Raw genomic sequence first — 13,440 nt, 5'->3', positions numbered from 1 at the left:
CATCATTAACACCGCATATTGACCGCCAGCGCTGTGCCGACGGACCGACAGACCGACGAGATAGCGTAATAGTTGAGCGCCCGGCTTCTTCATTGGCATGTAGTGGGTTCAATCCCCATCTGGGTCAGACCAAAGACCTGATCAGGATAACTGGTGTCCAGAGGTGGTCAGTAACGAACTACTTCTACTTTTTGAAGTACTTGAAGTAGATTTTGCCCACTTGCATTACTTTTTAGGTAGTTATGATTTTAGACTACTTCCACTTCTACTTGACAGTTCTCAGTTTTGTAGGCAAAAAGAAGCGTAGAATACCTACTTACTTACTTGTGAACCACCACTCCTACTTCTACTTGAGTAGAAATTCCGGCGTTACTTCTACTTTTACTTGAGTAGCGACGGTGACTACTTTGACCACCTCTGCTGGTATCTGTGGCTTACCCGTCTGGCGCTCAGCATCTCCCGGGTAGTATGGAGGTGTGGTGCATGACTTAGAAAGCCTTACAAGGCTATATCTGCACCCTCCTTGTCCAGCGGCATATGCGTAGGCCTATCATGCACCTATGGTATGTATATTCACAGCTCGTATGTATGTATATCATGAGTCGGTGTGTATCCCGCAAAAACATCGTGGACAAAAACACATATGAAGTCCTATTCTGAAATGTCCGGCGCCGAATGGTCCTGTCCCTGCCACACCGGTAACGTGAGCATTGAGCAAGCAATCATTTTTTCACTTCAGAATACGTGCCAAATCCATTACGACGGAGCCGGTGGAACGTATCTCATCCCTGTGGCTCTGATGTTGGAAGACCATCCATCGAGTACAATTACAGTGAATGGGACCAGAACTGTTGAGCCGACAGACTACTTGAGTCAAGTACCGTTGCAATTCCTCGTCGACAGTAAGCAATACTCTGTCTATAGATATCAGAGATTCATCATACTCAATCTTCAGTCAGTTCAACGACAACGTGTAATGATTCGCCGACTTATCCGGATGAAACAATACAAGATGGAGAGACCATGACCGTGTCCGATGACAACGGCACTTTTGATGAAATTATCCACGCATTTCCAAGCGATGCTGACGCAACGTATGTGCAAAATAACATACATGTTTAATTATCTGTTATTTGGAATACATGGTCTGATTGATTCCGTCTGAATGCAGAAAAGATCCATGCATCTATCTATAAGTAGCACCCGTTAAGCGAATAAATAAGCATGAATAGTTATATCTACACTGCTTGTCATATATAAAAATCAAGGTCTATCGAGAGTTGGATCGTCCTATATGAAAACTGAATGTAAACTAGCTATTGTGGAAGTCCACTTTACGATGTAAATTTGCGGTGTTTTTATATTTAACATCAGTGGCATGATTACCGTTAATTGAAGGATCATCGTTTTGCAAAAATAATGGTTTAGCAAATTGTGCTACACTATAGTTTGCACTGCCACAATCAACCCAACTTTTGGTAGTAATTACTTTAGCCTGATGCAACATAAAGCTGGATCATGCAAGCTGTCATTATTTAAAAATCTTGTTCAGAATTATCCAATTTGTAGTTTTGGGTCCGGTTGGCGTGGAAGTATCGGTCCCGATCTTCATGAGCGCCACCTGGTCATACGCATCAAACATCACGTGGAATCCCGACCCCAGTCAGGAAGGGCAGCACATCATCTGTTATTATGCTCTGGACTCTCTCGGGTAAATCGGTCGGTTGGTTGGTTAGTTTCAAGTCTGTCGTCGATACACTGATATCGATGATGATGATTTTCAACGATTCTGCAATAATTATTATCAGATAGACACTAATACCAAAGCAATACCAATATGTTTCAACTGATTCAGAGGTATATGATAGGACGTTTTCCTATGCTATGAACCTCAATCAAACCAGATGTCATCAAAGTAGACATCGTTGGTACCAGGGCTTTGGAGCCGGAGCCGGAGCCCGGAGCCGGAGCCCCGGAGCCGTGCATTTTTACCGGAGCCGGAGCCGGAGCCGGAGCTCTACATAAAATTCAGCCGGAGCCGGAGCCGGAGCTGGAGCCCGTTATTTGAGGAGTAGCTCCGGCTCCGACCTATTTCATAAGATGCTATTATATATGCAACAAACACATCTGCTGATTTATCATAATTGAATAGCAGGTCTGAATTTTAATGCTGTGCACAGCAATGGCATAGAGTAAAGTGCGTTCTAATGCAACTATGATGTTGTCGACAATTGACAAGTATACATTATGACGTCACAAGCCGGCACGGCGGCACCTATATGTCTTCGTTGCCACATCGGATGTTACTGACGGCTGACAGACTCTAGATCAGTGGTTCCCAAACTTTTTCGGCGTGAGGGCCAAATTTAGAATTTCAGAGTACCGTCGGGGCCGCACGAATACTACGGCTATGAAACGGACCCAAACAGTCGTCGTGGCTATTTTGGAGTAGTTTTATTGCCCGGGCGAGATTTCAAAACTGTACAGTGTACACTGTTTACCGCTACTTATCTGCTGCATTGGGTGTCCGTTGAGTGAATCAGCTTTTCTCGCCTAAACGCGCTAAGCTTTAGTTTCGTGACTGAATCGGTCAATATGATCGGGAATTGCATGTATTGCTATCAATTTTCATCCTGTCTCTGTTCACGTAATCTGATTTACTGGTAGAGCTGAGTGAGGTGTGTTTGAAAAGGTATAGGCCCACTAATTAAACATCTCCGGGGGTATACCCGTTGGCAGGAATGTAACAGCACTTCGTCAGGACCGCGGGCTCCCATAGGGTGATAAACTGACCCCGCATCACGTCGTTCGCTTTTGCCACGAAATTAAAGTTGTACTGTTTAGTGAGACAGCGTAACGCACGAATATTTCGATAATTCATGATATAATCGGTGAATAAGATCGGGAATTGCATGGTTATCCCATCTGCCCACGTAATCAGATTTACTGGTAGAGCTGAGTGAGAGGTGTCTTTGAAACTGCAGACCCCGTAAAATGAAACATCTTCGGGCGGGCGGACCCCTAGGTATGACTTCGTTACATCATGTAATTTCATGACCGCCTGTGTGCTACATTAAAAATGTAGATTGCCCAAGCCTACTAAACTGAAAGATCACACGATTTCAGATTGGTATTTCTGCACTGGCATATAGCCTAATTTTCCTTCCTGCGGGATGGTATTTGTCTTGTGAGATTTAGATCGCCAAGATAAGAACATTCGGCGCCAGTCATTTAGGCGCCTATATGTATTTTGTATATATAACGAAGTTTTTGGTATTTCGAAGTTTTTGGTCATCATAAAAGCAGTCCTTTACGGCCAAGGTTTTCTCGCTGCCGATCGTTCTGACACACTTCTTGGAGTCACATGTTACATGGCCTAAAACTTAATATGTCTTGGTGCGTTCACTGCGTTGTGGTGCGGTCATGACCAACGCTGATATGCCCATTTCTATAAATCTTGCGTATTTTTTCTTGGGGAAGAGTACCCAATAATCAAGATATGAAAGATAAGAAAGATAAGAAATGTTTTTGAAAAAGTTGCATAAATTTTCAAAAAATACTCTATACTTTATGCTAATTTACGAAATAATTTTGGCCCCCTTCGAGCTCGACCTCCTCAATTGAGGGGTTTGGGGTGCGGCAGTTACGACCCTGAGTATAGGACTACCAATTATGCTGCTCTTAGCCGGCTAAGCAGTATACATCTCGGCGTATTCAACCGTGAGTCACGTGTTGCACATCTAGTTATCAAAGGGTTACCCGCATACGTCCTCTTTTTTTATTTTTGTCCTCGGAGGACGCACGAATGTCTTCTTTTTTGAGATTTTGTCTTCTATTTTGAGGATTTTGGTTACATATAGGGTCAAATTCGACTGATATACATTAAGTCAGCACTATAGGAACGCTACGACTATTTCTGGAGCTGGACTGGAAAGTTCACCTTTTTTAAAGTCAGCCACCTGTTAATGTGAAAGAAAAACTGTATTTTCCGGGAGTTGGGCCTCTTTCTTTTTTAGTCAAGCGACCACGAAGTGGGAAAAATTTACTATTTTTTCAGGATTTTCCTCCGGTTCTGAAAGTTATCAATACCTATTTATATCTATAGCTACAGCTCGTTCAACTGGGAAGTTGGGACACATTGCATTGAAACAGCAGTGACGTAACGTTAGCAGTCTATACTCACAATTTTCCTGCAATTCTATAATTAAAAACTACAGAGGCCAAGCCAAGCAAGAGTATTTTATAAATATAAATTTTATTTTTTTGTCATAAATCGATTTCCTAATATATTTTTGGGGCCGCAAAATGGCTATCTGGGGGCCGCATGCGGCCCTCGGGGCCGCACTTGGGGATCACTGCTCTAGATTACTATTATAACTAACCTATGGGTAGATTAGTAATCTATATAGACCAGGAATGGTCAAACTTTTCGGATAAAGGGGCACATGCAATTGACGAACGAGTGCTGCGGTCCACTAGTCGCGCCAAGCGGGTAAAATTTTCAAACTTTATAAATAAACTAGGTCAATAATATTATTACTTGAGTATATTGCGGGTCTATTGTATACCGCCCGCTAGGCTCAGTTTGCAAGGACACGACTATTCGGCGTCTGGCCGCATCGATATCGAAGGTCTCCGATAATATGCGACAATCATTTTGTGCCTACATTTCACCGTCGACGATCTTTATGCGAGCGCAAACGCGAAAAGACTTTCTCCCGTAATTGCGAATAGAGTTAGACTCAATCGGGTAAATTAGGCGTTTATTTCATTTTCAGTAGGGGCCAGGGGGTAGGCTACCAAGCAAGGAATAGTGTGACAATTAAACACGCGAAGCGTGAAGAAAAATTTCGCTACTATTTTAGTTTATTGTAATGTACGACGATTTACTGAAATGTGACTGGACCCTGGATCTGCCAATGCGTCGGAACTGATATTTTAGTCATCAACATCCCAAGTGTCGCAGCCAGAATTGTAATTTTTGATTGGCATTGCATTGCAAGTCCACAATCTCAGCAATTCATTTTCGATAATATAATAGGAAATTACCTCGCGGGTCACGCAAAACCCTCTCGCGGGCCACATTTGCCCCGCGGGTTGGCCACCCCTGATATAGACAGACCCATTCGATAATTTCAGAGCCGGAGCCGGAGCTGGAGCCGGAGCAGTGGTAATAATGCGGATCCGGAGCTGGAGCCGGAGCTAATGTATGATAGAAGAACGCTCCGGAGCCGGAGCTGGAGCAGTTTAATTTTACGGCTGCTCCAAAGCCCTGGTTGGTACTCGACTAGTGACAGACGTAACGTCTTAACTTTCTAGTCAAGTATAAGTTGTGATTTTCAAGTACGAAAAAATGGAAGTACGTTTGGCCAAGATTTGCCTATAAAACTTTGAAGTAGACGTACAAGTAGCCTACAACCACGAAGACTTAAGTAAGTAGGGAGGGTGGGCAAATCCTACACTTGGGTATTGCGACAACGTAGACGTACTTCGTTATCCCCTTATCTATACCAAACAGCAAAAAGTTTAATACTGTTGTTTCATCGAACACTATACTGAGTTTGATTGTTATTATCTTGTTCGAATTTTAGAAAATCGGGCAACCAAGTTTGTTTCACGGTGGAGGTGGCCAGTGAGTTCAATAAAGTGTACCTTTCGTTTCCCAACCTAACACTATCATGATCGGATTGTTCAAGGTATATCGAGTCCGTGTGAAATTGACAACGGAGGGTGCAATGACGTTTGCTTACCACAAGGTGGAACGCGGAAATGCGACTGCTCACATGGATGTTATGATCTTATGGAAAACATGAAAACATGTGCTCGTGAGTATGGGGCTGGACACAATAATTCGAGTACTCCAGTCAGAATAAATTCGAGACGAATAGTGTGAGACAATTTCTTCTAGAAACTAAATTATTCGTCCCATTTCACCAAGAGTTATATTTATCAAAGAGAATCGCATCTTCATTACTTTCTTTCCACCGTAAAAGCCTTGAAACCATGACGGATGGTGTCAGAACATCCGAAGTATAGGCCGACAGAAGTGTTGGGATCAAGTCACACATTTTGACTCGAGTAAATTCACGTCACTCGATTTTCGAAATTGACTCGAGTTAAGTCAAATCACGAGTCAAGTCACAAAGTCATGTCGAGTTGTAGAAGTTCAAGGCAGGATTCAAGCCATTGCATTTTTCAAGATGATTTAAGTATAGATTGATTCACCATTAATTATAAATCGAGTGACAAATATTGTGTTCATCGCACCTTCAATGGGGCATTCTATGGCTAACTAGGCCACGGCGATAACTGTCCGACAAGTAGATGAAAAAATATGAAAGCTCCGAAAGTCGAAAAATGATACGATGCAATACACAATACACCTACACATCCATATTTTCGAGACGCCGAATCGAGTCAAGTGAAGAAAATTTTGCAAAGTGACTCATGGAGTCAAGTAACGTAAATTTCGCAAAGTGACTCGAATCCCGTCAAGTATATTTTGCAAAGTGACTCGAGACAAGTCAAGTCATCTGTAAAAGTAAACTCAAGTCTGACTCGATTCATCTCAACACTGGCCTACAGTACCAACAGACGCACGTTCATCGAGACGTCATCGCAGTGAAGTGGCGATGCGCCCACAGCAAAATCATCAAGTGCAGTGAAATAGGAATGGTCGACAAATAAACAAGTGAAGTTTATGCGGCGTAGAACTGGACAAAGTATAACTGTGCGGTGCACAACTGTAGATATTTGAAATTCCCACCTCGTCTGTACTCTAATGAAGTCATAGCGTGCGATGTGGACTAGAAAGGGAAGGGAAAGACGGGTGGAAACAAAATGAAAGTAGCATGGGAAAGCGTCTATAATAGACACACAACAGAAAGTGGAAATCGAACACTGGTATACAGGACATTGCAATGAAGTGAATGTTAGATAGAGGACCGTAGCCTATACTTGGTCGGTCCGACATCCTCCTTTCAGTTCATTACATCCCACCGTGTCTTGCGTATCGCATTGTACAGTACATTGTGTGTCTTGAACGGATACATATAATAGAACCCGCAAATATGCGATTACTTGACTACTCGACTTTGCCCATCCCCACTAGGCCTGTTAAGTAGAGCAAATTGTCGGATTTTAGATTCCAAGCTTGCTCATAGTCAGTCAATTGGCCGTAACATCTAGACGATATTCACTGACAGACAAATTACCGCAGCGTTCAATATCTGGGGTCCGTGAAACCTTTGGGGTATCCGGTATTGTTTTGATAGGACCGTGCAAAACCAATGTTGAAACTAAAACTTGAAAAGTGGCTCGTACTTATTTATAAACCTGCCCTTATTTTCTTAATTTGTCTTATTTTCACAGTTCACCGCAGGCCACAATACAGTTACACGTAGCCTACGATACAGCCACTAATATAATTGCAGACCCAGCTGGTAATCAGGTCTAGAAGTGGTATAGGCGAAAGTAGGGTTCCATTTAAAACAAAAATCTATTCAACACAAACATGTTTAAAACAAGGCCTGTGTTTAAAACATGTTTTTAGTTTTTTTTGTTAGTTTTTTATTCACGCCATGACGTCACGAATATTCCACTGTAACGTCATAGTGGATTGACAATGACAATTGAAAATATAGGGTAAATATAGCTCCTTCGACGAAACATCTGTACTTTTGCTGTTGAACCGACTATTTTGAGGGTTCCAACCATCCCATATCGATATACGTCGGCTGTATATCGGGTGGTAATTGTCCGTAGGCTCATACAACATGTTTTTGGGAAAGTGATTACACAGTTATGGCATAATTTTAAAACTTAAAAGGAACACAATTTTTCTTTTTAAAAGGCCTTTGCTTAGAACAACGTTTGAAACATGCTTTAAACAAAATGTTTTAAAACACCTTTTGTTTTAAATACAACCATGGGCGAAATGGATGACTTTTTATAGTCATCACCAAGCTTTCTAGGCATCAACTAAGAGTGCAAAGCAATAAGGCCGTAATCAGGACAAGATGAAAGTAATATTGATAACCTATTTTAGTCATAAGCATCCCTAAGTTCATGATTCGCGGGGCTCACGCAACCAAGCACCCAAAAAAGTTCACGGGTGTGCGGTAAGAAGTGTAAATAACCCTTATGTTTACGAGTATCTGCATTGCTAATCTACGATCGTTTGTAGCGCCGACTGACATCACGTGTGATGGTTTCGAAATGCAAATATCTGTGCCTTCATGCGCTTCAAATAGGACTGTTGTGGTCGGAACGAACGAGGAATATTTTTCGCAAGCAAGCTGTCAGTCTACGCTCAACGGTCCGAATCATTTTTTGCGCTTCACAAGACAGCAATGCGGCGTGACGGAATGGGTATGGCGATTGAATTTGCAGTTATTAAGCTCCGGTTACTTTAACTTCAAAAATTCAAAAACCACAAGTTTGCGATAAAATTAAAATTTATATGTCAATAGACATTGAACCGTAAATATATATTTAACTCGTGTTGTATACGCCTATTTACGTTGCCTTCACTCAGCATCTCGAATTTTAGTCGAATTCCTATCTGCTGCGCTACCACGCACATATGTGGATTTGGCACGAAGAAGAACGAGTCTCCTCGATCATAACTCGTGGGGAATGGAAGCATTTCCCAGTCACGTGTTCGATGCTGACATCTAGCACAGTGATCGCGTCGTTCGTCCCCGAACTACCGCTGGATTCGGATTTCTTTCCAAGTGACATTACGATTGACGGGATGGGCGAATATTCTTTCTATTTTGAGTTTTACTACTCGGCAAGCTTCTCGGTAAGACAGCGATAGTGATTTGTATCAAGGTTACAGATAAAACACCGCTTGGGCTTGCTCAAAACTATAGTCACCGAAACAAGTTTTCCAATGTTGCCAAATATAGGCCTATGTTTCCCTTCTGGAGTAACATGTTTCAACAATGAATCAACAATTTTATTTGTGACAACCCAGTCGCTAGGGGTATACATATTAAATTGTTATTGATGCCAAATGTGTGGTGCTGCGTACGACTAATGGACACTTGGTGGACACTAGATAAAGCATGGGCAATAAAATGTCATAAGAAAACAACTATTCGGTAATAAACTGCAACAATAAGATGTCTTCCACAACGACAGGCACATATTATGCTGTAATGTGACAATATCAAATTCATAACACCACATTGTTACACATACTGACAATTAACTGATAATTCCTACAGACTGCCGTCGCTCCAGCGGATTATCCGCTACAAGTTAGCGCGAATGATCGAATGTACTTTTCTCTTGGTGCCGTCGGTCGAGGACAATCTGGACTCGTTTTCTTTACTGAACAATGCACGGCCAGTTCTATTACCTCTTCTGGCGCTTCGACATTGACGTACACGTTCATCGAAGACGGGTATGTGAGCTGTACATATGGAATTGTAAACTGCAACCGTAAAAAGATCACGTCAAGATTTTATTGCATTACTTAATTTTCTCATATCTTTGGTTCAGCACTGGTTACGCTCCCGTTCGGTATAATACAAGTCCATAATCACCGTGGAGCGGCGCGTCCTACATGTCTCGCGGTAACGTTAGCAAAATATATACTAACGAATAGACATGGAGTCACAGCAGGATAGGTCACTACATTCATCTTGAATTATGCAAACACTTTAACATCACCACTTCGACAAAAAATTGGCATGACTACAGTCCAGCACCAGTGACAGAAAACGACCAAGTAAAAATTCTGTGGGATGTACTGTTGAATTCTAACAGCAGACACGCTACAACTACCAAGTGTGAAGTGGTTTATTGTCAAGGCAGGAAAAGCAGCAGAAAACAAGAAATAATCCAGACTACAGAATAAGCACGTGTACAATAAGGAAAAGGGGCAACACGAAAGGTTGCTGTCTAGCAGAGTCGATTAATCATCAATAACATAACAACATATACCAGTTATAACTAGGGCAAGTTATTGTTGCAGTTAAATAAGTGGAAAGTTGCATTTATTTTTGACAAAAGTTGCAGTAAAAAGTTGCATTTATTTTTTCAAAAAAGTAGCACTAAAAGACGACATTTTGCTCGATTGACTAATAAAAAAAAAAGGAAAACTTCCCAGTTCCACTAAAAAAAAGGTCAACATTCCGGCTCAGCTCCCGAAATACCCGTAAGAGCGTTACTTCAGTTCTGATTTACGGTATTTCAATCGAATTTGGCCGTGTATTTCAGCAAAATGAAAAATGCTTTCACGAAAAATCGAAAAAGTTGCAAAATGCTGCAAAAAGTTGCATGAAAAAAAAATGGACAAAAGTTGCATGCAAAAAGTTGCACTATAAAATTCCTTCAAACAGCTTAAAACAGCATTCTACACGTCTTACGAGTATTTAGGAAGCTTCCGGAAGCTGTAGAAAAAAGTTGCAAAAGTTGCAAAAACTTGCACTAGTTATAACTGACCGCGAAATCAGGAGCAACCGCCGGATATGATAATCAAACTAAAAGAGAAAAGAGAATGCTTATTTATTGAACTGGCTGTCCCAGCTGATCACAACATAATACGAACAGAATCAGAAAAATAATCGAAATACGCAGACCTCAAAATGGAATGTGAGAAAATGTGGCGATGCAAAATAAGCATTGTACCGATAGTCATTGGCGCTACAGGAGTCGTAAGCAAAAAACTCATGAGACATATCCAACAGATTCCGGGTAACGTTCGATTCGACATGATCCAAAAAATCACGTTATTGGGCTCTGTGAATATTCTTCGGAAGGCCTTGAATGCATGACTCGACTAAAATCACACTATTGAATCACAGCATAATTTCTGTAATTTCGATTTTTTATTTTCAATCATCCCTAACTCTGCTCTGGACCCTTTGCCAATTTTTCATCCACTGCAATTCTGTAATCTGACCTCTTCAAGTATTGCATATAGGAATAACAATTTGACGGCGTTACCGAAATTTTAAAAATTTACCCCCAATCTCGCCATTTTCCTTTGGGGGCAGGTTGCTCCCCGGATCAGTGTATTTACCAGTTTTAATGTGAATAAAGAATATTACACGGCTTCTGTTGCGGTGGTCGGTGGATACCATTTTGCTCGACATCCCTACGCCGCGACAGTAGCAAAGGGTACTTTAAATACCTTTAAAAATGATTTGATTGATTCGATATGTCAACTACACTTTCAGCAATTGCTTTCCAAGATGGATGTCGGTAGAAGCTACAGATAATACGTGTGTGTCGCAGCTTGTCATGATCTTTCGTGTCTCAAAGTTGAACTATTTCAGAGCTTCGTTGCCGTTGACAAACAGATGGCTCTTAAAATTTATTCTGTAATAAAAACATTAATAAAATACAATCCTATTCGACGGAGTCGAACTTCTTGTTCAGACCTATGAGGGCGAAGCAGTTATGAGCGAAACGTGACCGAACTTACGGGCTTCTAATAAATAAAATAACTCATAAGCATATTTTTCATTGCTATACGCATTAGGTTAATCTCATCGTAAAGAGAATGTGCTTCTTAGATATATCTTCAGTCGGGATATTCTTTGTTAATCTTTCAAGGCTCTTCTCTTTTTCCACTTTCTGTTTCCTTTATTATAGATATCTTGTATGTACGTTGTACAATATACGTACACTGATCGCCGTAATAACATTTCAAACAAGTAATTAAATGTTTCTTTCAGCTGTTTTCTCGATCCCACTCTCATCCGACACAGCGCACCGTCAGACATGGAGGACATGATCAGTATGCAAGCATTCGAGTTCGAAGCCAACTTACTCAATGACCGAGAAAATGCAGAGATTTTCATTGAGGTATAGCCTACGCACACAGGGTTGAAAGTACTCCGTGTTAGCGAGCAGATACGGCATTGCTCTTAATATAGGCCTATCTGATGGGTGACAGTGCTTTATTTGATTTTGACATTGCCTCACGTTCTCGCCAACTTCGTGACCTCACATTATCGTGAACGTGGTGGAAGAAGCCAGCGTTGGTACTCAATAGAAGCAACAGTTCTTTGGAATTGCGCTGTGTCTCCTCGCGAGTAACGTAAAATCACTATTGATGCTGCATTAAGTGTCACTTTCGAAAATATAATCCGGTACCGTGATAAGGGTGTTATTTTCATCCAGTTGTTATCACAATTTCGCTGACGAAAGATATGTAAATTTAGCCCAAACTATAATGTCACTTTACAAAATCCAAAGTGTGTAGAGTTGGTATAGATTTGCCGTTTAATCGAATTTAGTATTTTAAAAACATATTCGCTTCGGCAGGTATAGCGCATGTAGGCAAAACCTTCTTGAACGATTGTACATTACTTTTGCTTCTGCTTGGCAGTTTTCAATTTTAAGGCAGAACTAGGCCACGAATACGTCTTTTTTCACTTACTTTGAAATCGTTGTTTCAACTTGTTCTTGTGTCAAAATTCACGGCATTACTTCTGCAGCGACTTGAGCACCAACTTGAGCACCAACTTCGACCATCTCTTTTGGTACTTTTGCTTTCATATACATTCTAATGAGTGAAAACGAGTGAAATATACCAGTTGCGTTGAAGTTATATCGCTGTATCTATAAGGAAAGGTTGCTTCAACTCGTTTTCACTGATTGAAATGGGTGTGGAATGAACAAGTGTCAACGGAGAGTTCTGATAGCCTGATTTGGATATATCATGGAAATCTCGTGAACACACCTTGCACACATGCACTTAGAGTGCACGATATGCCAACGATATGGCAACTGTCATATAAGCAGAGGTGGTCAGTAACGAAGTACTTCTACTTTTTCTAAGTACTCAAGTATTTTTCTTCTACTTCGGGTACTTACTCAAAAAGACCTGATTTTCGCTACTTCTACTTCTACTTCGTAATATTTTGTGATCTACTTACTTACTTTTCGCTATTTTCAGTTTGTCAAGTAGAAGTAGTTTATTTCTCCTATCAGGAAGATAACCTGAATAATTTCGGGGCTGTTTTCACGGAGTATCAATGTTTAATTTTCATAAGAGTTGAGTTAAGCCCAGAATTTTCGTCGCGCTTCGCGCTCAGTGGATACATGTTGAAGAATAAAAGCAAGTCTAGTATTGCCTTTAATTTCCGGAAATAAACTACACAATATGGCATTTTTAAGATCCACAATATTTTTTATTCACGTTTACTAATCGCGCAAAGTGTTTGCACCGTATCCGATACAACTTCTCCGTATTGCTCTTCGACTAAATTACGGGCCTTATGATATGGGGAGTGCGCCATGCCATAATATTTTTTGAAATGTGGTGTTCGATTAAAAAGAGGATTAGTATCGCATTCCCATATAAATACTATCATTTTCATCCCATGATGCGGACGAATGCTTATGCTGTCGAAAATTGAATACCTCCTAGTATGCATCAATATGAATCAAGCTCGGCACCTTTCGCATATAGCTCAA

General features: G+C 41.0%; 2 protein-coding genes across 9 annotated transcripts in view; one reads left to right on the top strand and one right to left on the bottom strand.

Annotated features, from left to right (window-relative positions):
- LOC145452579 (uncharacterized) overlaps nt 1-13,440 on the bottom strand; it is a 260,305-nt gene that overhangs the window by 160,760 nt on the left and 86,105 nt on the right. The gene's annotated exons all lie outside the window — the stretch shown is intronic.
- Nucleotides 1-13,440, top strand: part of LOC145452577 (uncharacterized) — a 57,467-nt gene that overhangs the window by 3,477 nt on the left and 40,550 nt on the right. For 3 of the 8 annotated variants that reach the window (XM_080330767.1, XM_080330766.1, XM_080330765.1), the window contains exons 5-13: nt 740-902; nt 956-1,094; nt 1,553-1,711; nt 5,592-5,632; nt 5,697-5,825; nt 8,186-8,370; nt 8,552-8,806; nt 9,234-9,412; nt 11,694-11,823. In XM_080330767.1, the coding sequence (XP_080186893.1) occupies nt 740-902; nt 956-1,094; nt 1,553-1,711; nt 5,592-5,632; nt 5,697-5,825; nt 8,186-8,370; nt 8,552-8,806; nt 9,234-9,412; nt 11,694-11,823 (1,380 nt within the window). The remainder of the gene's footprint in view (nt 1-739; nt 903-955; nt 1,095-1,552; nt 1,712-5,591; nt 5,633-5,696; nt 5,826-8,185; nt 8,371-8,551; nt 8,807-9,233; nt 9,413-11,693; nt 11,824-13,440) is intronic. The other 5 variants (XM_080330762.1, XM_080330760.1, XM_080330761.1 and 2 more) reach the window with 5 other exon arrangements.

Source organism: Botryllus schlosseri, chromosome 12 (genome assembly GCF_051294905.1).
Source record: "Botryllus schlosseri isolate E-star chromosome 12, Bs_hap1, whole genome shotgun sequence".
Lineage (NCBI taxonomy): Eukaryota > Metazoa > Chordata > Ascidiacea > Stolidobranchia > Styelidae > Botryllus > Botryllus schlosseri.
This window is presented reverse-complemented; position numbering and strand designations above follow the sequence as displayed.